The sequence below is a fragment of the Corylus avellana genome, chromosome ca3 (assembly GCF_901000735.1).
Source record: "Corylus avellana chromosome ca3, CavTom2PMs-1.0".
Taxonomy (NCBI): Eukaryota; Viridiplantae; Streptophyta; class Magnoliopsida; order Fagales; family Betulaceae; genus Corylus; species Corylus avellana.
Genome location: NC_081543.1, coordinates 12,477,964 through 12,502,805, shown reverse-complemented (window position 1 = coordinate 12,502,805; position 24,842 = coordinate 12,477,964). Strand labels below are relative to the sequence as shown.

Below are 24,842 nucleotides of genomic sequence, written 5' to 3'. Positions count from 1 at the left end.
GGCATTTAACCTTTGGATTGTTCCACACCGACACTGTATCTGATAGATAAATTTGACCAACTAATTTTGTAATTTAGTTAGCATAACAGATGGTGATTAGTTTTTAAAGGTCAAACTAGTTTGAAAATTTCCAACTTATTATGGATGACTTCCAAACTCGAAAACTCCATTAAATACTTACTTTGGAGGATTCTTTGACTATTGCTTAGAAAAAAATAAAATAAAAGGTTTTAACAAATTCTCGGATATTAAGTTCTTATAATTTGTTTTATATAGATAATAATCAAGGTAAAATAAGAAATACCTTTTTCCCGAAACCATCCATTTTTAAGTTGAGGTTAATTCCTTGATCCAAAATACCATTCGGCCTTCTGTTCATATTAAAAGAGGGAAGAGCGAGACATCCGATGAAGCGCGCCATCAAACTGAGAAAGTAAGTCGGAAATGAAGAAACAACTTGATCCTCCGATGAGGGATTTGGACCAGTTCTTAAAGGAACTTTCATTCAAGTTTTAGACCGTCAATTAAGTTATGATTTTTGATCCGAGGGTTGGTGGGAGGGTTCGCGAGCCTCTCGTTTGCATCGATTTCATATACACTGGACGGACGGTCACAAGTTGTGCATGTATTGGAATACACAACTGTCTTCACGATCGAGCCTTTGCTTTGTGCTTGATAATATAGATCTTAAACATATATAATAAATGATTTTTTCTTGTCAAATCAATATCATTACGGGAGGACTGATCGAATAAGGACCACATTTTTATTTCGCTATTATTTTATTTGTTGACTTGTTGGTGCCAATCAACTTTTTAAATTTTATTTTTAATAATGACCAATCTAAAGACGAATTAACATCGTCATAACATGATAAAATAATTGTAAGATAAAAATGTAATTTCTAACATTTTTATCACTCATAAAGAAAATGTGCCAAAGGTAATCTACCATGAAATACAACAAAATGCTTCTAATCAAGAAACAGGATGGCAGCTAGAATTAACAGTAAAATTTGCCACAAGATGTCAAAAGACTGTATATCCATTGAATTTGCTAAGGTCATGTCTTACAAGTTAATCTAAACTTATCATATACATCGATGGGAATAATTAGTTGATAGTAAGTCCTGACTAGAAGAACCAAACACAAAAGCTACAAATCAAAGAAATACCTCTAGGACCGGACCAAGGACGTGCTGAAAAGCGCCACCTTGAATTGCCAATCTGCTGCTAATTAGCCTGTAATTAGGGTCTGCAATAGTCCTACTCCGGAAGCTCTTTTTTATCTTAGACCATATAATACCTAATTTAAATGTTAAGGGAAAAATTCATTTACAAAGAACAATCTGGCATCTCTCTTCTCTCTTCATCCGCGGCATCCAAATCCAAATCCAACTTCATATTCTCACGATTGACAAACCAATTGCTGAATCTTCTTTTCTTCAAAATCAACTCCGATTCCTTCATCAACCTGATATACTTTTTTCTCACCTTCAGCAGTGGATGCTTCTCTATAGCGGACTTATCATTGTAAGCCTCCTTAAGTATTGCAGTACAAGTCTTGTTCCTCAAAGACAAATAAAACATATGGAGATGCCTCTCAAATGCCTTGTGAACTTTTTGAGGCAACCCAAAATATTTCTTAAGGCATAGAAGCTTCTTCCTCTCTGCCGAATGGTCAACAAAGAGACTAAGCAACTCATGAAGAAACCCCACAACCCGCTTCTCCGCTATCTCACTATCTGGGTCCAAATGTGAAAAATCCTCATAGGGTGAAACATAAGGAAGCTTTTGAAACTCCTTTAACCAATCTTCAATCTTCCTCCTCACCCTCAAACCCTTTGAAGGGAAAAGTGAAAACTCAATTGCCTCCATTGTCCCCCCGAAATACGCCCCTCTTTTCATAGCATTTCTCTGCACCACGGACAATACCTTCTCCTCATCCTCAACAACCAAACCTTTCAACCCATCTTCAATCTCCACAAGAGTAAAAGACTCATCATGATTCACTTCTAAGTATCTTAAAAAATCCTCAGGCAAACCCAAATACCACTGCATTCCCTGAATAATTTTCAAAGGCAAAACTTTCCCTTTACTCATCAAAATCAACCTCTTCAGCCTATCCTTCAAATCATCCCTGCGTTCCTCAAAGACCCTTTTCTCCTCTCTATCAATCTCAGCAGCTTCTGGGGTCAGCCTAAACCAAGGCAGGTTATATTGGGGACCCGTAAATTCCTCAAAGATTGCTGGGTATTGCCTCAAGAACCTTGCAACCTTCATGGGCACACCCAACTCTAGTCCCCTCTTCGAGACTTCAGAGATTGGGATGCAACCATTAGGGTCTTGGGCTATGCAGTTTTTCAAGGAAACAATCGGTTTGAGTTCTATGGACCTGTGGATGTGCTCTATAGAGTCATAGTACGAGTCTTTCTTCCACTTCATGTACACATCTACATAGTGGCATTTTTGGGTGTGTGTATAGGGAGGGTTTTGAGGCTGGCATAGGAAGGAAAATACTGATTTTTGAGAGGAAGAGAGTAGCTTTTTGAGGGTTTTGGAGGTGGAGTTGGTGATGAACATGTAGAGGGCTTTAGAGGCTGCTGGTTTAGATAGATTGGTTAATGTTGGGTGCCGGAATCCGTCAGTCAAAAATCTCAACACGAAATCCTAAAAACAATTCAAGATGGAATACAATAAATCTTCAACCATATATATAGTAATCAAACACAGCAACAAACCGAAACAGACAGGCAATACAACGCCTAATTAAAATCAAATAATATACACCAAAAACAACATAACCAAGCAAATAAATATTGCCTGAATTAAGATGGTGAAAAGATGAATAAGAACAAATCAGCATTGCCTAAATTAAGATGGTGAAAAGATGAATAAGAACAAATCATCCTACTAAATTACGAAATATTATACACCAAAAATAACATAACCAAGCAAATCAAAAAAAAAAAAGTGGGCTAAATGACCAGGAATTACCTGTTTCCCAATCCGGACCTAAGATTACTTCCTTGAGCCAAGATTAATTTAAAAAAGAGCGAAAGAGACGTTGTGGAAGAGGCGTTAGAAGAGAAAGAGAGGGTAAGACCGTAAGGGCAAATAAAGGGAAGCGTGAAATGAAATAAGGAAATGAGCCGTAATGAATCGAAACAAGTAGAATCATACGGCAGACGCCGGTAGTCCCAACGTCTGCCCAAGGCCACGTCCAGACTAAAAAAATAAAAATAAAAATTAGGTTATCAATCAAATCTCTCCCTCTTTCTCACTCTTTCCTCTTCTCTCTCCCTTCACCGACGGCCGGCATCGGAAACTACGAACGCCGAGCAGTGTGTACCTCTGCCCCCTGCCCTCACCGACGGACAGCCACCGGAGACCACGACGCCGAGCAGTGTGGGAATGAGAGAGAGGGGGAGAGAGAGAGAGAGAAAACCTGTGCGTGTGGGTGGTTGGTCGTCACCGGCGCTCGGTGGTGGGCGGCCGTCGATGGGGGAGAGGTAAGATCGATTTTGACGGTGGGTTGGGGATTTCGAGATTTGGGGATTTTGGGGATTTTGACGGTGGTTGATCGTCACCGGAGATGTAGGTGGGACGTCAGCGATTCTCGACGTTCATGGTCTCCGGTGGCCTACCGTCGGTGAGTGGAGATGGAGATGGAAGAGAAAAGAGAGAGAGAAAGCTTCGTCTGAAAATGTGGCAAGAGAAAAAGTGAGAGAGAGAGGAGCTCGTTTTTTCCAAAAAAAAAAATTTGTTAATTAATTTTTTTTTTTTTTAAAAAAAAAAGGATCCGGTCTGCCGTATAGCAGGACTCTCATGAAACGGCATGGGCTGATTAGATAGATTCTTGGGCTTTGTTGGACACGTGGATCACGTGAGTTTTGGGCCCAACTGCCCAACTGAATGGATTGTGTTAGTTAGAGATGTTTGGGCTGATTTCTAATGTATAAATAGTTGGGTATTTTCAACTGTAATTGCATTTGAACCGGCCCGATCCCCATCAACTTCTTCACTCAGAATATATGGATTTTTTTTTTTTGGGTTTTGTCAAATATGATTTTGTTCAAAATATGTATGAATTACGTGATTACCAAAAACAGATTAATTGCATGTGCATTCTCATAAATTCCTCAGGCTATATACCTGGTTTTTTATTTGCTCGGATTGTTGAACTTGCAAACATTAATGCAATGATGTTGCCAAATCATTTGAATATCAAGTCATTTGTTAATGGTGATTATTATTGAATGTGGAGTTAGAAAGAGGTAAATTTTAAATTACTTTTTATCCTAAAAGTTTAAACACTGAAAAAGAGATTAATTTAATCATTTAATTTATATTGTAATAGTTAATGATCATATCCTCCATTATTTTGGTTGAAGGGAATTCGAATGATCATGATGTTGATGGGTCTTACTCACTAGTTTAGGTGTATCAAAATGAGTCTTTATATTTGATCCATCATTAGTCTATTAACTTGAGCAATACATGGTCTTAGAATGAGTAGAAACGTATAATTGATTAAAAAGGTACGGCTATCACTAGTTGAGTGAGTCATCCAAAGTCTGATTTGGTTGATCAACTAGGTAATAGCTCGCTATGCGCAACGCCCGCTACAACTGGGTCTTCTAGGGAAGACTTGAGCACATTAACATGACTTTATGCCTTCTTATATTGAAAAATATTATTTCATGCAATATTTTGCTTACATGACTTATAATATTATATTTAGAAATACACAATGCTTATGAACAATATTTGGCTACATGTACCTAGTCGTAATTCGAGTCAAACTTTGATGGTTTGTATTAAGACTCATTTGGATGAGTATGTACTTAGGATGGAGCTAGACTATGATGCTCATTTGAATGTGTGCATTAATGTTACATGCTTTGGTTGTGTTTACTTGTGGTGATAGAAATGATTTTTTTTTTAAAAAAAAAAATTATAGATAAAAATTTTGTTGCAGTTACACTCAAAAACATAGCAGTAATACTCAGGTTTATTTTTAAAACGTAATAAATGGGGGATGGCCACAAAAAAGTGTTTGGGGGTGACTCAGCCGCCCTGAATCACCTAAGGGTAATTTGGTCAGATTATTTTCATACTTTTCCATAAAAATTGGAACTTCCGTGTCATGTTTTTTGGTATAATTTAACGTGTTTGGCTAATATAATTTTTTTTTTCTTTTTGCTGGTAGTTGACGGGGTCATATGTCACACTTGGTAGTTGATAGAGCTAATCTATATTTTCTAGATATTTTCTAGATATTTCAACTATTTTCTAGATTTTCTAGATAGTCTAAGATACATACAAAAATATTGATAATGTTGAATTAAAAAATTTCAACAGCTTAACTAGCTATTTGATACCTCCATGCATAAGTCTTAGCCCTTTTTCTAATTTATTTTTTGTTGGTTGAATGGCTAGGTTACATAATGGGCCTTTGATATTGCAACTTTGTGCATGAAGGGATTAAATAAGTGCTTAGTGGTGAAATGTCCTCTATTAAAGTAGTAAGGATAAAGGAAAAGGTATATTTGTATAGACACTTGTCTCTGACAACTTTCAATATGCTTTTTTGTCTTTTAAAATTTCTTCTTTTTGTTGCCTAGGTTTGGGGATTAGGGAATAGGGAAAATTCCTTGTTCCCCCACTTGGGAATTAGAAAGGAACATGCTTTGATGACCATATCTAACAAGAACATGTTTTTAAATATCAGCTACCAATCAAAAAAACAATCTAATAAACATAGGTTTTTCTTAAGGAAGAAAAAAGAAAAAAAAAAACTGCTTTCAAGGAACAAAAGGAAAACTTTACAAACATGCTACTTTTATTGGTTTCATTTATCCCAAACTCAAAAGAGAGAAACAGTTTTGGGAAATTCATTTTGGTTTCTCTTAAAGAAAAGGCTTTTATAAAGTAATTATGAAAAAATTCTGATACCATATGAAGTTTGTGGAAAAATATAAAACGGAAGTAAGAGAGCCAAAATATAGGCAATAAATTATAAGTGGTTCGGTGTCAGACACTAATGTCCATCACTCTAATTATCTGAATTGCCCTTAAGGCTACATTATGTCCATTAACTTGATTATTTACAATACATAAAACTCTATTTATAGTTGTAGACTTAAATTGATTTATACAATAAACATAAATAGACATAAAATCAAAATATATTCTAATTATTTTCTTTATATATATATATATATATATATATATATATAACGGATCAAAAAGGCACAAAAACATCTTAACTAGAATATTCCACCAAAACTAAGAACTAAAAAGCATCGGGGAATAATAGCTAATAAGCATACTACTAGAATTCAACGATTCCCCCTAGTATAGGGACCCCCCTAGGGAGGGACCCCCTACTTGAATTATCTCTTTATAAAGGAAGTTCGACAACAGGCTGATAATTTAAAATGGTTTTTTTTTTTTTAATTAAAAATAAAAAGGAATGAAAATAAAAAGTAATTCCTACAAGGATTTTTGTCGTCATTTGGTAATATATGTACTATTTTTTCCACAATCTTTTTGTTGGACTTTTGAGGTTTTGATACTAATTAGGTTCTTCCTCATTGCAGCGAAGCACATATTGTAAAATAAAAGAGCTAATTGACATTATTATTATCAAATAAATCTATGTTGCATTGAAGCATATCCTAAATGAACACCATCTTAACAAAATTATGCACTAAATCAATTGTAGAAGTGTCCATATCAAGAACTATATTATTATAGTGACTACCCAAAACCTATTAGTTAGAGTGGTGTGTTGTTGGTGGTGAGGGCACCATCTTTGATGCATAAGTCAATAAACTAACTTGATAGAAGAATGAAATAGATAAATAGAGATTAGGGCATACTTGCACCTAGTTTCCTTCTAACCTTACATAAGCTTGGTCCTGCTTTGGTTGTGTGCTTGATTAAGACAATTGTCGTTAATCAGTCATTGATTTTAGGTTTCAATTATATTGGAAATTGTGATTCGCCTTCCTTTTGGGGGTTTGGTAGCTTTACCTTTATTAGAGGCTCAACAAACCTGCCTTTTGAAAAAGTTTGTTCGGGCATTTTTCCTTTAGTGGGCTACCTTTCTTATGCAGGTGTACATGTCACTTTTCATAGAGAATGGTTGCCTAATACCGAATTTCCCGTCCTAGAAGTGCACTTCACGCAAGTTTGGGTTTTGGCAGGCTTGCTTGCCCCTCGAAGTCGTGTTTGGACAAGCTAGTACTAGGCCAGTGGGGGTTGCATGCATGTGGGCTCTACGGGAGTCGATTGGGCCACATGTACATTCCAAACTAGTTTTTGGTCTCATGTCAAGGGGAAAATTAGGTCAAGTTCATCATTTGTTAGTACTTTTTAAGAAGTGTTTTTTTTTTTTTGAAAAAAATTATAATGTGATATAAATGTGAAAATAATTTTAATTTTTTTTTTTAGGTTGTTTGTTAATATTTTTGTTTTGAAAATAAGAAAAAGAGAGAAAGAAAAATACTTTGAGCAAATTATGGTCCTTAAAGCAACCCTTTTCTTTTGTGACACATTTCAAGATATTAGAATATCCGTTGGTTTAAAAAAGATTTGGATAGGATCAAATCTAAAGTCCATTCCAACCCTTCTCTACTTGGTTATCTAATGTTTATATATACAATACTATATGATATTTAACAAAAAGAAACATCTATTCATAATATATGGGATATTTAGGTTCTACTTGCATGTCAATATCCAACACTAGCTCCCATGTTAAAAAACTAAAAATATGTGTTTTTCACATGTTAAGAGATATATGTTGCTTGTAGACGTTAGTTTGTAAGACTTTCATACAAACTGGTGTGTAGAAAATTTGTATCATATAAAGTATAAACATTATAGTTTTATTTCTAATTATCACCTTTTAAGTCTGAAGTTAGATTTAATACTAAATATTACATCTTCATCTCACATCTATTTTATTGGACTGATATGGGGCATTCTCCTTTGATTGGTATAATTTTTTTTTGGGGGGGGGGTGGGGCGTTTGTTGTTTACTAATGGAGTAATATTAAAAGGAATACCGAGTATTCTTTGTATCCTCTCAAAATTAATGTAATTTTTAAAATTACAATTTGATAAAAAAAAAATTAAAGAAATAATAATAATAATAATGTCAGATCAGCAACCTACCAATATTATAGTGGGAATGAGAATAAATTGTATGAATCCTTATCAACAAGCATTTGTAGGTTGCTTCACTAGTAATTCTTTTCCCACTCCATATTCTGGGATTGATATCAAAAGTAGTTAAACCTAAACCCTAAGTTCCCCAATATTATACCTCTAATCCAATTTAAAGGGAAAGCAACCGAGAGTACCTACAACTACAAGCATCCATATATAATATTGATGGAGTTGCAAGCATATTGCTTTGATTATTTACCTTCTTCCCTTTTAATTTTTTTTTTTTTTAAAAAAAAAAACATATTTTAAAAATAAAAATATTTGCAAACAATTTATTAAAGAACCTAAGACTAGGCGTGCGATTATAGCCTATTAGGAGGATTTGGTCTAGGTGTTGTGTAGTTTTTTCAACAGTCCATTCTAAGTTTTCTATGAGAAATGAAGATAAAGTAGAATTAAATTTTACATCGTTGGAGGCTGGTTGGTCATCAACAAGAATATGAATATATAATATTTGTTAAATTTATCACTTATCTTGAAAGGAATAAGCAAATAGAAAATGATCAATTCAATCATTTATAATTAATATTTTAATCCACCACTTATGAAAATGGGTGATAAAATATAGAATTAGGATTATAATACCATATTAAATTATCCGCTATCACAAAAACTTCAATAATAAGAAATGATTGATTTCGTCATTTGCAATTTGATTTAAAATCATACTTTTAGCTTTTGAAATTGCAATGCAAAACACTCTAATATTCTAACAATACTCTTTTCAATTTTTTTTTTTTAATTTGTTTTCTTCTATTCAAAAAGGCAAGCGGGGGGAGACTAATTGTTACTATTCTACTAGAGCGTGACCATAGTAGCACTTACCTAGTAAGAGTCATACTAGAGGAGCCTAGATAATAAAAATCGCAGGCGTTCTTTTAAGTCTGACTGAGTCATAGCCTAGCCCAACTCCATCAAAACATCAATAAAAACCAAAATAATTTATACTAATTCATTCCGTCATTCAAACTCATGCCTTAATATATGCAATCACTTTGGGCAACCCCCTAGTTTTTCAGTCATTTGGAATGACCCTCAATTAATTTGGAATTATTATTAATATTTAATGATGTTCGTTGATATTTTAATTAGCCATAGCAAGGTAGCAACCGCTCTCTATTCTCCACATTTTCATGATGCCCTTTGGAAGAGTTTATCCCATTGAATGTCCTCTTTGTGCTCAACCACCCATTATATATATATATATATATACACACATATATATATAATTAATTAAAAAAAGGCCACTTTATTTAATTAATAAAAAAAATAGGCAAGTTGTTTATACTAAAATACATTATCAACAATGAATCTCTCACCTAATTGGTGCATTTCTTCTTTCTTTTTTCTAACGCAAAGCAGGTTTGGTGGCTCTAAGGAAAGTACACTTTAGATACACATATTTTTCAGTACCCTGGCACACAGAAATGTTTCTTAAAGTACTGCATACTCCTAATTATTATTATATTTTTAAAAATAAAATAAAATAAAGGACTAATGACATTCATGTTATTAACTTATTATATTAAGGACAAGATAGAGACTGATGACAAGATACATTAATAAAAATTGACCTATTTTTTTGGTTCTTGGACACAATTTCAGTCTATATTAATTGCCAAGCTGGCCCTCACATATATATATATATATATATTAAAGGCCTTTGTTATTATTATTGTTGTTATTATTATTATTATTTTTTTTTTTATAGCATATCAGCTCGTTTTTTGACCACTACCCATAGGATTTTTTGTAGCATTTTCATTATTAGTCATTTCTTAGCCATTGTTTGCCTTAACGGGTGTTTGTGATTGCGATTTAATAGATAAAAAATTCAATTTTAAACTAAATCGTGAGAAATGATAAAAATTATTTTATCAACCATCTCCCTATAATGAATGAGTGAATTTACTATTGAATTTTTGTAAGAACCACATGAGTCCACAAATCAATAGTGGATCCATTATATTTTCAAAAAAAAAATGATTGAGAGAATGATGTGTAACATATCTCACAAAATCACATAAAATAGATTATTTGATATTACGTTTTTAAAAAAAATTACGATTTGAGAACTCATAAAATCTGTGTTTTCAAATCGTAGCTAAATATGTGTGTTTTTTTTAAAAAAAATTTTTAATTTATAAAAAAGGGTACAATTTTAAAAGCTAAACTGAGATTTTGCTAAAGGCTTTAATTGCATATTTAAAAATCTCATTTTCAAATCGCAAATTTTAAAATTAATATTTTTAATGGCATTTTTTGAAATTGCAGTTCTAAACAAACCCTTGAAAATGACCAACCTTGTAATTTTCTTTTTGGCCCTTTTTACCCTTTGAATAATAAAACAAGTAAGTTTAAGGGTTAACCCACATTAAGTGTAAGATTTATAAAGATACAAATATTTTGTGAAAAAAAATAAAATAAAGTAGTATTAACATTTCATCATTCCTAAAATTTCAAAAGATCTTTCTAATTAAACCATTCAAATGCTGTCCACACTTGGTAAAACTAGCTCATAATTGGTTTGCTCCAGTCTTCACAATTCATCAACTACTATGAGTACCTGAAATTAATTTCAAGTTAAATGAAAATAAATTATTTTATGGTCCAAAATTTTGTGTTATTATATTTATTTATATACATTCATATCATTTAAAATCTTTCAATGAGGCTGCATCATATTTACCATGCGGTAATAATATACCCACCATTAAATCTATTAAATTTAGTCTAAAAATGCAATAGCTTTTGTCCCTCAACAATAATAGATTGGGAACTTTTCTATTGCCAATTGGGATATTGTTGTTTAATTCATCCAAATATGTGCTGATGAAATGTACATGGCTAAACTTTGTTTAAGATCATGCTTTAAGTTCAAGCAATTAAGATTAAGAAAATAAGTTTGTTTTTGTTTGTTATCGTGCTTTGGAGGATTTTTTTTTTTTTTTTTTTTTTTAATTTGAAAAAATGTTATAATATGACATAAAAATGAAAACTACTTGTGTTTTTAGAAGTATTTTGTGTTTAGATTGTTCGTCAATATATATATATATTTTTAGCAAACGAAAACAAAACAAAATTCTTTGCTTAAAAACTCTTGTTAATCTCATTTTTCATTTTTTTCTATTATATTTCTATCTTATTCTGTTTTTTTTTTTTTTTTTTGATACGTTTATCTAAGAAAATAAAATTAATTTTATTGGTTGATTTATATTCATTGTCACAACAAAAGGTCAATTTGGGGTCCTTCATCTTTTCCCTTTATGTAATAATATTAAAAAAATAAATAAAAATGCATGTGTTCCTTGTGGAGGTCGTTTGCCAGCAGGGGGAGCACAGCAAAAGGTTAACAACTCTAACACAAGAATACAAAAGTCTCCTTGTCAAAAAGGTCCCTTGGGCCCCACATACCCACTCATTCTGTACAACCATGGAGTGGTTGTGAAAATTGTGTGATTCTTCTAAGGGTAGGAATTTTTCTTTTTTCCCTTTTTTTTTTTTTTTTTAGTGTCTGCATCTACTCATATTAAGTGAATGCATTCTTATTTGTTCATTTTCAATATGATTATTGTCTTCTCCAGTGATATCTACTTTCTATTAGGGGTGAAAACTCTTTTATATCTGATTGTCACCTAGTAACCGTCAACGAGACGCTATCGAATATTTACTAACTTTCGGCTATCAGTAGTCAAAATTAAAAATCAGTTTCGATGTTTGTTCAATTCATTAGGCGATAGAATTTTTATTTCGCCGGTTAACTGGACTGACTTAACCACCTTTGTCCCTTATTAGTTTTGACATCACTTTTTTGGCCAAAAAAACATGTCCAATAAACACTTGTATAGCTCAAAAAACAATTCATTTTGGCCCAATATAAAAAGCCACGACTAACTGACCAACTTCACCGAGTTAGCCGACTTAATCGAAATAGTAACATTTATTTCTATCGATATGAAGTTAGTTAATTAATCGACTTCTTCAAGTTGGTGGCGAAAATACTCGTAACGTCACTGATTTAACCAATGAGGAATGATAGGAACCCAACTTTTTTGCCCAACAAAAGTCCAACTTTTGCCTTATTTATTTTTTAAAAATAAAATAAAATAAAAAATGGAAAAAATGTTTGAAGCAACCCTATCTATTTTTTGTCTTTCTTATATTTGGTATTTTTTAAAAAATGAAAAATGGTATTTTTTTCATAATAATGTCATTTTTTTCAAGAAAATGTCATTATTATGAAGAAAAATACTATTTTTCATTTTAAAAAAAATACTAAATAAAAGAAAGGCAAAAAATAGATAGGGTTGCTTCAGACATTTTTTTCATTTTTCATTTTGTTTTTTTTAGAAAAAAAATAAAGGGTAAAAGTTGGACTTTTGTTGGGCAAAAAAGTTGGCCTTTAGCATTTCTCTTAACCAATAACTAGTCCTACTTTCTAGGATTATTTACTTGCTTCTTGTTTTTGGTTTTTTGAGAGAATTGTTTACTTTGATTGTTTTCATCTTTATTTTTCCTTAGCAACAATATCTAATCTTTAGATCACAGAAGAAGTCAAGAAGGGATGGGTAGCAGCCACGACCTCTTTGGGGCCCTCTCCTCTCACCAAAAAAAACAAAAAAAAATTATTACAGCTTTCTCTTTCTCTCTCTATATATAAACTTTGATGTTCTCTTATTAAAAAAAAAAATCACTACTAAATAATTTTTTTTTTTACTTTTTTTATATCCACATTAATTAATTTTTACTACATTAAAAAGCACAAAAAAAAAAAAAAAAATGAAGTCATAAGGCTATTACCAAACAGAGCCCTAAAATCCATCCTTGCTTGGGATTGTTCCATACCGACACTAACAGATAAATCCCTTTTGAAAGAAGAAAGGGGTGAGTGGTATTTGTCTGAACTGGTAAATACAAAAGTTGAGATCATTTCATTTGTCTATATTGTCACATTAACCCTGATTTGGTCAAACGTAATTATCACTTTGATCTGTCCAACACTCTTTTTAGATACGCCATGTAAATTTGGTTGCTTTCAACGTCAAACTCATAAACAAATAATCGGTAATGCATACACAAGTCAAATTTGCTCTTCCAATATCGGCGAGTGCTAACCTTTAATTATAAAGCAATGATACTCCTCACAATTATTTATTATATTTATTTTATATTGATTAACATACTTAGTCTCATGAAAAGGTAATTATGTTCTCGTATCGAGTTTGGATCGTATCAATATATGGTTTTAAAATTATATAGGTCAATCATTACGTGACCTATTTAATTGAATAGGCAAAACCCTTCAACCATAACCCTCTAATTTTGTATTGGCTTCGTGTTGAGTTTCGCGGGTCATTTTAAAAATTGCCATTCATTATGTCGCGGGTCGGGTTTGGGTAGTGTCAAAACATGGGTATAAGTTAGACTATATAGGTCAACCTTAACCCGACCAATTTAATTAAACAAGTCAAACTCTTCAACCCTAACCATTTAATAAAAATTATATATTGGGTTATATGAAATTATATATTTCTCACATGTTAAACTAGACATGATAATTTTATATATTGGGTTATATGAAATTCGTCAAACTCAATTTGGAAGAAATTTATGTCATTTCTCTGTAGCCAGTTAAAACTTGTTACATCAGCCGGTAGAAAATGAATATAATAAATGAGTATGAAGAGTAGCATTACTCTTAATTATACAGTGCTTCTCGCTGTGTTATAGTTTTTGTTATTAGTTGATTACAAATTGGCATGACAGTCTAATTATCACGTCAATCATTCGAATGTAGATTGTCAGATAATAGTTTATATGGTACTTGTCACGTTTATTAACCGATGCGAGAGTTCAAGTAGTATTTATAAAAAAATATAATACCCAAACATTTTTTGTTATAATGTTTGGAACCATGGTAACCATAGAACAGAAAAATCTTGTAGCAGAATAGGAAAATTTTGAAAAAGGGATAAGAGAAAAGCAACCTTCTAGGTGATGGGGACATGACTCAAGAGTCCAAAGCTTCAAACAGCATTAGTGCATTCTTGAGTCAACATTTATGTGATCCGAGAGACCCAAATTAATGTTGATAAAGTTTTCAAGAAAAAAAGCAAAAAGAAATTCCTTTTGCCTTTTTTTCTTCAGAATTTTGCATCAAATCCAGAAATAAACGAAGAATAATTGAAGTGCGGAATATTTTAATGGGAAAATCAAATTGCAAAGAAAATATAATCATCTCATAGAATGTCTTAATCCATTGACAAGGAAAACGATGCACTTTGATGATCGATCCCACAAGAATCGTCTCTTTTTGTGTTGATATGGAATATAAGGTGAATTTCATAACTACGTTTCATTGTTGGATAAAGCTTGAATTTCTACGTCTCAACTAGCTTTCATGCTATTATTTGAGATATAATAATTCATGCACATAAAATTGTTTTGTAGTGACAGAGAAATGATGTCTATTCAGAAAGACATACATCTTAATGGGACTGCGACGATATGGAATCTGTTATGAAGATGACTATTGCACAATGTTAAATTAGGCACATACAAACGGGTGGTTAAAGCTGCTTTGTAATTGTTAACCACTAACTGTTAATCGCATAACTATTTTGTTAGGTAGTTGTAAAAAATTGTTAACTACTTAAAACAAAATGGTTAGTAGTTTTAAAAGTAAGATAGGCGGTTAACAACCGCTAACCGCCTAATTTTTATTGTTTGCTTGTGATAGGACTCTATTCATTTTAATTTGTATCTGGATTTGGCCATGTATGAACATTATGTTGGCTTGTTTATAGTATTGTGAACACAGCCTAGTCCGGATATTTAACCCAAAAGTATTATGCACGTATAAAAGTTCCTGAATGTAATAATTCATGTGTTATTTATCATGTCAACCACTAAATTATAGATTGCCATATGACAATCATTTCAATTCATGTGACAATTATTCTATTTACAAATTAATGCATCATTTATCATGTCGACTATTAAATTGTAGAATGTCATATGACAGTACTATTAATCTATGTGACAATTACTATACTTACAAATTAACGTGACAATTTATATAATACTTATCATTTTAGCCATTAAAAGTTAAAAGTTAATTGGGCTGTTCACATGACACCATGCACTTATTAATGCTAATTGCCACGTGAATTTATCAATATCAAATGATGTAACATGACTCTTTATAGTAATCTTATTTATCACATTATTTTATCGGAATATTGTCAATTCACTTTTAATTTAATATAATAAATTAATAATAAGGCGTCACCATAATAAAATAGTGGCAAAATTGTCCACGAATTGCATAAATACCCATCAAAATCATTCCTAAATAAATGTGCCAATGGTTATCGTACTCTACTATCCACTTGGCAGCCAACAGGCAAGCGACAGGTCACATCACAAGTAGCCAATGCATTGTGGAAGCCAATTGTATCAATTGTAAAGTATATCAGAACCTGACGCAAGCGTTAACGCCAACCCCAACCTCAATCCCCCAACAAAGCCACAGTTTTACCCCAGGTGAGAGACCGCGGTCAAAAAGGTCCCACCCAACCCCCCAAGCAGGCAAGCACCAATCTTTTTTGGTAAACGTTGACTCTTTACTCCCCCACCTGTCACTCTAGCCCACCCCATTCATCACACGCGCTTTCTTCCCCTGTGCGGCGCGAGTCCGCGTTTCACCCATACACTTTGCCACGTGTCATCCACTACCCTTCTCTTGTATTCATCCCTGGTGACTCTATCAAAGACGCTCCCCTAACCCTAGTCGAAGCTATATATAGCAACCGCCTCTTCTTTTGCATTTCTTCTCTGCCATTTTCGTTCTCCCCAAACCTCATTGACACACCAAAAACGACTTCGATCACGGCCGTTTTGTATTCGAAACCTTCGTTTATGTGCGCGTTTTCGCATTTGCTATTCCATTCGCGTCGTTTCGACAAGAACAATCACCAATGGCTGCTGAGCGGCGCAGATTCAGCATAGGCTACGCGTTGGCGCCGAAGAAGCAGAGCAGCTTCATTCGCGACTCGCTCCTAAATCTCGCTAGTTCTCGCGGCGTGGATCTCGTGAAGATTGACCCGACCCGGGCGCTGGCGGAGCAGGGCCCGTTCGACTGCGTACTCCACAAGCTGTACGGCGAGGAGTGGAAGCGGGAGTTGGAGCAGTTTCGCCGTGAAAACCCTAATGCGGCGATAATCGACTCGCCGGACGCGATCGAGCGCCTCCACAACCGAATCTCGATGCTACAGGTCGTTTCGGAGCTGAGGACGGAGTCGACAAGCGAGACGTTCGGGATCCCGAAGCAAATAGTCATCTATGACAAGGAGACGCTCTTCGATCGGCAGGCCTGGGAGAGCCTCAAGTTCCCGGTGATCGCGAAGCCTCTGGTCGCCGACGGCAGCGCCAAGTCGCACAAGATGACCCTGGTGTACAACCACGACGGGCTCAACAAGCTCAAGCCCCCGATCGTGCTCCAGGAGTTCGTCAACCACGGCGGGGTAATCTTCAAGGTATACGTCGTCGGCGAGTACGTCCGGTGTGTGAAACGCAAGTCTTTGCCGGACGTGTCCGAAGAGAGACTGGGGGTCTCCGAAGGGGTACTGTCGTTTTCGCAGGTCTCGAATATCGCCACGAACGAAAAGGTCGACGACAAGTACTACAAGATGATGCATTTGGACGACACCGAGATGCCGCCGCAGAGTTTTCTAGCTGATATTGCCGGCGGCTTGCGGCGGGCGTTGAAGCTGAACTTGTTCAACTTCGATGTGATTCGGGACGCGAGGTCTGGAAACCGGTACCTTATAATTGACATCAATTACTTTCCTGGGTATGCGAAAATGCCGTGTTACGAGGCCGCTTTGACGGATTTCTTCTTGGATGTGGTGACTAAGAGAGAAAAGGAGGAGGTGAAGTTGAATAATTGTGAGAAGGATATGATAAAGATTGTGAGCAATAGTACTTGTTGCAGTGATGGGGATGAGATTGGTAGGGAAGAGAAGGAGAGTTCGAGATAGGTCTGACATCAACGTAAGCAATTACCCGTGAATTGGTGGTGAATTTGCTGAAGGGAGTGAGTATTGGGTTTAGGTAGGAGACGGTTTTGGTATAGTGGAGAAAATGAGTAGGATTTGATGATGGGTTCTAGTTTTTTAGCCTCTTGACAGCAATTACATGGTGTTTTGATGTTGATGATGTATATTCCCTCCGCCCAGTTTTACTCTGGAGATAGGTACTTTTCTCAAATACTCTTGAATGTTTTAGGGGAGTTGAAAGTTGTACTTCTTAAGGCTTTTGAGTCTTTTCTTGCTTTAAAAACTGATCTTAGCTTGTGACTTTGGCACCTTTGATGAATGAAATTTACCATTTTGTCAATCAGAATTTCCATTTTAATCCTCCTCCTCTGTTTGTGGGTTTATTGAATTCTTCATTATTTTCCTCTATACTCGAACTAATTAAGTTGTAGAGAATTGAGTGACCTTGTTTTACTAGGTTGGGTGATTAAGGATGCTAACAAACTCCTTACCATGTCAATAAAATACACCCATAAGGAAAAATTCTGAAAAAGAAAACGCAGGAGCTTCTTTTTTTTTTTATTTTTTGGTTGGAAACTGGTTGCCTGGAGAAAAAAGAAAAAAAAGAAGAGAAAATGTATAAAGATGGAAAGCTCTAGCAAATACAAGATTCAGACTCCACGAGACGTACCTATAGACATATCTTTGGTTGTTGGTTACTAATTGGGGCTTTCAAATTCCTTTCTTGATTTACTGTATCCTATCTGATAGCACGCGCTGTTCTATTGTCCTTTTATTGGACATGAGGATTTTATTGGAAGGGCGGATACAAGAAACCTATCCGTGTTCTGTCCTTATTTTTTCTCTTCAAATATAATTTAACCTATGTTTGGGGCTTTCATGAACTTATTTTGCAATGCTCATGCTCTATTCTGGACATAGTTGTCGATTTCTGGGCTATGATGTATATTGTAATGGTAACGATATAATTTTTGTTTCACTTATATTGTCTGTTCTGCACAGAGTTGTGTTCGATTGCATGAATTTGAGGAGTTCTTTGAAGAGAGTAAGCATGTGGGAAGCACGTGCAAGATAGTATGTTGTGAGTTCTTTTAATTAAGAAAAAGATATTTAGTGAATTTTTCCCTTTCCAAGCATTTTGTTAAAGGATCTGAATAATTCTAGATATCACATGGGCCAATGATTGTGCTTGACATTTTTTTTTTTTAGTTGATTGTGCTTGACTTTTGATTTCTCTTTATTGGTTATGCAGAATAGTGTATGTGACCAATGAGTACTAGATAAGAGTATTGATGAGATTTTTCCTGTGACCAGTGTTGACTGGGGGTTGTAGAAATGCATGTTTGCATGTACGTGATAGTGCCTATGGACACAGATAGGTGAGAGTTGACCTATAGGTTTATTTTCGTGTTACTGTGAGTAACCCATGTTAACAGCTGTCCTTATTTTAGTGCAATATTTTCTTGTCCTACAAATGGAGTCAAAATTCAAACACCTTGTACTGGTTTCAGATTTTTGACACTTATTAGGATCTGATTCAAACAACTTTGCTAGCTTTTCCAGATCATACTTACTAGAAAGTTCTAAATGTAATACCTGATCTATCTTCTACGTATAGAAGATGTAATAATAACGTGAATATTTTGCTCTCCAATCTCCACTTGTCAAATACCCACACTCGTGTTGGCTGAGCAATGGCATATTTTCTAGAGCTCAATTTTGAATTTAATACTACTGGAACTTTTCAATGATGTTCCGGTGTTTGGTTGTGACCTTAAAAGTATATTTTGTTGAATTTTTTTGGTTATTTGATTTGCATACATTTTCCGTTAGTGGGGGTGTCTTTGAGGAGGTTGGTGTTGGTGGGAGAGGGCTGGTGTTTAGTGTGTGTGGTAGTGTGAATGTTTGTTCGGAGAGGGGCTTGAATATTGGAGATGTGGACAGAAAATGTTTTATGCCTTAAAAAAAAAATATAAACCACTTTACGGACAATAATGGAATAATTGACCGAAAATGTTTGACGGTTGACCAAGTTTTCCATGCTCCACCAAACACCCAGAAATGCTGGAAATGTTTTACAGAACTTTTTATGTCGAAACAAACAAAGCTTCTGCCTACAAGAGATTGGTTTAGGAAAGATGATTGAGGCATGATTTTGAAATGAACTAAAATTTTATTTCTTTGTTTTTTCCTCCCTTTTTGGATCCTTTTAGGTTTCAAAAATGAGGTCCCGAGAGGCTTGGAATTATAAATATGCAGACTCAAAAATGGGGAAGTTTGTGATAGACTGGCACCTCATTGTAGTTTTCCAAGCTTCATCACTTTCTGTGAGTCCATTTAGGAATATGAGCCTTTGATTTGCCGACTTCTAATGAGTTGATTGTGAAGAAAAGATGAGAAATAATATTTCTTTTCATAAATATGAATTATATGTATAGTAATTTTGGTGATTATTTCTTTCAAATAATTGGCTTTTCTTTTTTTAGATTGGCTAGAAGGAGATTCATGCAACAATTGATGTGGTTACTCCTGTTCCTTTCATAGGCATTTGGTATTCTGTTTTACCTTGGTTTTGCTTGGATTGAACTTCTAGTTGCTGCTTCCTATTTTTTAATCTTTTAATTTTTAATTTCAATTTTTTTATTTTTTTATTTTTTATGATTGGAGATTAGGAGGACATGGTAAAATTTGTGTCATTATGAATGGTAATCTGATTGAAACCTTTAAATATGTTGAAAGCACAAAGGACTTCCAAGTCTTCTTATCACACACATGCACAAAAGGAGAAGATGGCAAGGGAGCCCTAAAGCTTGAATTTTCATTCCTTCTAATCTTTACCTCTTTTCCATATAACACTCGGTGTTCACTTAATGCTCCCCAGCCTCCCCATATCCGTTATTTTATATTCCTTCTGCTGAAGTGGTTTGTTCATTAACTTCCACTTCAGAAAATTTTAAGGAATATTTTCAAAATTTGTCCTAAATACATCTTGTTATTTGGTTCAACCCTTCCCTTTGCTCCCCCTGAGTTGCATGACCTACTCTTCTTTGATGTGCTAAACCCAATGGCAGCTTATGCTGATTCATCTTTTATATTCTCAACCTTTTTTTTTATTCGTGATACCGCAATGGTGCTCATTATCAGAATTGCTTCATGGTTACTTTTCAATATGTTTTTCAGTGCGTGTTCAATCATTTGCAATCATCTTTGCCTTAATGATAAAGTTATGTTCTCTCTCTCTCTCTCTCTCTCTCTCTCTCTCCCCCATAAATATTGCTATTTTTTAAACCACAACCTGGCAAATCAAACTTGATCTAAACTATAAACTGTAGGTGGGTAAAATATACCTAAACCTTAAACGTGTTGTTGGCCAGGTTGCAAAGAGCTTGTGTATTACCTAATATAGTAGGCCAAATTGCAAATGTTGCGTGGAAAATAATGGCTTAGAAAACTGGAAATTAGACGAGGAGAGGGGAGGTGGGTCTTATCTGTATTTGTATATTAGCATAGAATATTGCTTTATGTAATAGAGAACATTGTTGTATGCAACAGAGAATATTGATCTGGATAGAGCAGAATGGTGCTAAAGGATAAGTTTAGTCTACCAATTTTAGTTTGGACTGTAGTATAATTGAGTTAATAAATTGATTGACATGAATTTGAGTTGGTCCAGAGTGATTGGCATCTTGTGGTAGGAGTTGGTTTTGCTATTATGTATAGAGTCCATATTACGTGTGTCCTAGAGTCCATTCTGCTTTCTTAAGCCAATATGGATTCTGATTTTGGGCAAAAATACTCTTTTTAGACGATGTTGATGTTTTACTGTTCAGATCTTGCTTCAGAATCAGAGATTTTGACCGTCTTTTGGGAGGTGTTGTTAAGTTTTATATGAGGCTCTTTCCTTTCCATATTACTTTTAGGAACAAGAAATAAGATCATGACACACGGATAACTGGAAGGTTTCTGTGGGTTCTTTGTTCTTCAAATTTCAGGTAGAGATACCTTTTTTTGTAGTTTTTTCAATTTAAGGGCACAGAGCAAGTTGCAATTAGCAGTGGGCAGCATCAGAACCTGGATTTCATGTTCAGCTATTCATTTATGCCAGAAATAATTGGGTGAATGTTTGATGCATTGAAAGGGCAGAGTTGATAAAAGCTGATCATGTCCACTGAGTAAGCATGTGAAGACTGAAAGTTTTTTTCTTTTTATTTACAGGGGATTTCCCCCCTTCCCCCCTTTCTCTCCTGTCCCTTTTCTCCTGTGCCAAATGAAGCTTATTGGTGGGATGGCTTAATTTTGTCGCTAAATATTTTCAAGTCCTGGAACAATTATTACAGGGTACTAACTAATCTATCAGTAGCATGGATCATGAATTTTTCACGCAAGTTTTAGCTTAGCTTGTTGGAGGGTGGGTGTAAGAATATGAAGCTTGTGCGGAGAATTTGGATTTGGACAGGTTGCCCTGACCAGAGAAAGGGTACTCTAGAAGGCTTATGCTGTCATTTGATTGTTTTCACTTAATTCAGCTCTGTTTTGAAAGGAATTCTGGAAACTTGGTGGAGAATATATGGTGAAAGATTGAAATTTCAGACTAAACTTAGTACTACTCTACCATTTGCTTAGCTCGTAAGAAGAACAACAAAATAGGTCTTAGCCAATTGGTAGTCTACGTGGACCGTGATGACACATGAACTATCATATCAGTTTGTAACACTTGCTGTAGTGGGTTATTCTGAAAAATTAGGACATTTCTCTTACACAAGGCATCATAAAGAGTGGTGGTAGTAAGGAGAAATTTGCATTTGAATCTATTGGGCCATTAACCATACAAAAGGAACAGGATTCTAAACGAAATGGATAATGTTTATTTAATAGTTAGGATTTAAAGTGTGTATTAACGGTGTACAATATGTCGATATTAATTGGGGAATGCTAGGTACTCTCCTGATATTCGTGTACTTCTTGTGTCCTCATGATCTTATGTGAAAATTATTTTATAAAAAACAAAAGGGGAAACTTCACTGAAAACCCCCAAACTTCCACCTATTTTGAAATACCCCTAAACTTCAAAATCTCTCAATTTAGTCTCATGAACTTTCAATTGTTCTCAATTTAGACCCCTTTATCAAATTTTAAATGTTACATGATGTTTATACCCTCGACTTTTGTATAAAATTTTAACTTCAAATTTTTTTTTTTATTTTTAAAAAAATAAAAATTAGGGATATTTTGGTCTTTTTTTTTGTATTTTTAACGGCTAAAATTGATGGAGGGTCCAAATTGAGAGCAATTGAAAGTTCAGGAGACTAAATTGAGAGATTTTAAAGTTTAGGAGGGTATTTCAAAACGAGTAAAAGTTCGGGGGTCTTCAGTGAAGTTTCCCCAAAACAAAAAAGAAAGTTGCTATTATTTCTCTCATTTAGTTTTTATAAAATAATTTTCACTTAGGACGAGAAGGACACAAAAAGAGCACATAGCATTTCCCATATTAATAACAAGATGGATCCTCCTATCAAACCCAAATTATTGAGGGAATTCTTAATTCTTGTCATGTAAAGATGGCCTAAATTATATGACTTTTTTGGTTGCAGGCTTTGGAAATAGATTCGTCACGCGTGGGTGACGACCTTCCCAGGCATATTCCCAAAGCAAGCATTTCCAAGGGGAGGCTTGCGTCAAGGTGCAGCAAAAGGATTTTCGAATCAACTCGTGCCTCTCTGCTTTTTAACTGATTCCCATGACTAAGGGCTAATTATAAGCGCAGGTCATGGCGGTCCAAGTGTACAGGCAATGCGTACCTCTATAAGCAGTAGAGTCGCCTTAACCAAAATCCTGCATGCTTCCTGCTTCACAAATCGCCATCCTTTCAGGCAGCCATTTTCTTGGCCTATAGCCCAAGAATCTACTGGACTCGGTTTTAATTATTAAATTATTTTTTGTGTGGCTTATATATATATATATATATATAAGGGAAAAGTACTGTAGAGGTCCATATAGTTGTCACTTTATTAATCAGTTTTTTAAGGGTGAAAATGTGGTTACGGTTAGTGGTTATTGACTAAAATCGCTAACTGCAATTGCCTAAGCGGTTAATAAAATTGGCTAACCGCACTTAATAACTGCCGATTAAAAGAAAATTTTTTTTTAAAAAAAGCAAACCGACGTCGTTTCTAAGGTAATACTCTACTACTTACAACGTCGTTATATATGTAAGTGGTTAGTGGTTAACTCTCGCTATTTTAACCCTACATTATTTTTTAAAGTTTAAAACGTATCAAATTACTTCAACCATTATAAAATTACTCTCTCCCAACAGTGACAGAGTGTCTTGGGGGACAGAAGGGCCATGGCCATTCAAAAGTTCTAAAAAAAAAATTTCTCTTTTTTTAATTTTTTTAATTTTTTTTTATTCAAAGTGGGAGAGGGGAAAAATGGTCCCTAAATTTTTCTCTTAACGAACTCTTGAATTGGATGGGCCAATGGTCCCTAAATGTGTTTTTTACTTTTCAAAATGGCCCCAAACAGAAGTTTTGAAAACTTTCTTGGTTCAAAGTTTCAAACTATAAGTGAAAAGTTGAAACAAAATAAAGAGCGACTTTTTTTAAAAACACGTTTCTAAATTTTTTAATGATAATGATTTTATGGCTCTCCCAATGCTCCCTAACTATCCTTATTGCCTTTGGGAGTTGTTTGACGCTCTCACCAAAGCCATTGTGGGTAGTTTGACCATCCTCTTTGAGCATCGAAGATTTAAAGGTGGATAGTCCACCATTTTGGGTACCAAGAGTGGTTCCCCCAACCCCATCCACATTTTTTTTTTCTTTTCAATTTTTCTTTCTATGTTAATGTCAATTATTATCTTCCTTGGAGGAAAGAAGGTTACATGATTATTACATATGTAATCACCAAATTTTCCAAACCAAATAATGTACACAAAGTCATGATATTATGATTATTATCTCCATTCTTGTTCACTTTTTAAAACACCATCGCTTTTCCCCCCTTGGCCTTCTTTCAATCAATCCGTCGCAGAATATTCGTACCAAAAGCTCCAAGGCTGATGGTGATGGCAGCAATAGGGTGTTTGAAATGCTTCCTCAAGGGTGGAGATGTTGATATATAGGCTCTTCTTTATGCACTGTGCAATTACAATTCCTACACTTGGCAGGCTTGGGTAGATAGGAAAAGATCGAAGAGAAGAGAGAAAGAAAAGTGGAAGACGGCTGCTTGCTAGCTAACTTTCTCCTATTGGGTTTTGATGAATTGGAAATTAAAGAAGGAAGCATATAGGGAAAATTACTCTTTAGTCTAAGCCGAGATGTCCTCATCATTTGAAAAATGGGAAGAGGAATGGGAAAATGAAGAAGCTAGGAGCGAGCTAGAGTGGTTAAGTTTATAGATATACTACTACTTTTTGTCCCCTTTGACTAACATTGATCCCATTCACAAGCCCTTTTTTCTTCCCTGTTACGTATCTCTCTTGTGTAGCATTTGTTTTGATGAGTTTTTTTGTGATTACAGGTGTTGATGATATAGTATGACC

At 34.6% G+C, this 24,842-nt stretch overlaps 2 protein-coding genes across 4 annotated transcripts; one reads left to right on the top strand and one right to left on the bottom strand.

Moving 5' to 3' along the window:
• Positions 1-1,026: 1,026 nt before the first annotated feature.
• LOC132176357 (protein WHAT'S THIS FACTOR 9, mitochondrial) lies at positions 1,027-3,743 on the bottom strand. Its single transcript, XM_059588540.1, has 2 exons — positions 2,997-3,743; positions 1,027-2,669 (listed from the first exon to the last, which is right to left on the bottom strand). The coding sequence occupies exon 2, from the start codon at positions 2,580-2,582 to the stop codon at positions 1,335-1,337; it is 1,248 nt and encodes a 415-aa protein (XP_059444523.1). The 5' UTR covers positions 2,583-2,669; positions 2,997-3,743; the 3' UTR covers positions 1,027-1,334.
• A 12,303-nt stretch (positions 3,744-16,046) lies between these two features.
• LOC132174855 (inositol-tetrakisphosphate 1-kinase 1-like) lies at positions 16,047-23,179 on the top strand. Of its 3 annotated transcripts, none has more exons than XR_009439376.1 (2): positions 16,047-17,496; positions 22,891-23,179. XR_009439376.1 is itself a non-coding variant. In XM_059586573.1 (1 exon), exon 1 carries the CDS (start codon positions 16,220-16,222, stop codon positions 17,279-17,281), a length of 1,062 nt encoding a protein of 353 aa, XP_059442556.1. In that variant the 5' UTR covers positions 16,047-16,219; the 3' UTR covers positions 17,282-17,645. The 3 variants fall into 3 exon arrangements, 1 of the variants encoding a protein (XP_059442556.1); XR_009439375.1 differs by lacking the exon at positions 22,891-23,179 and adding an exon at positions 18,302-18,455; XM_059586573.1 differs by lacking the exon at positions 22,891-23,179 and having other exon boundaries at positions 16,047-17,645.
• Positions 23,180-24,842: the final 1,663 nt, after the last annotated feature.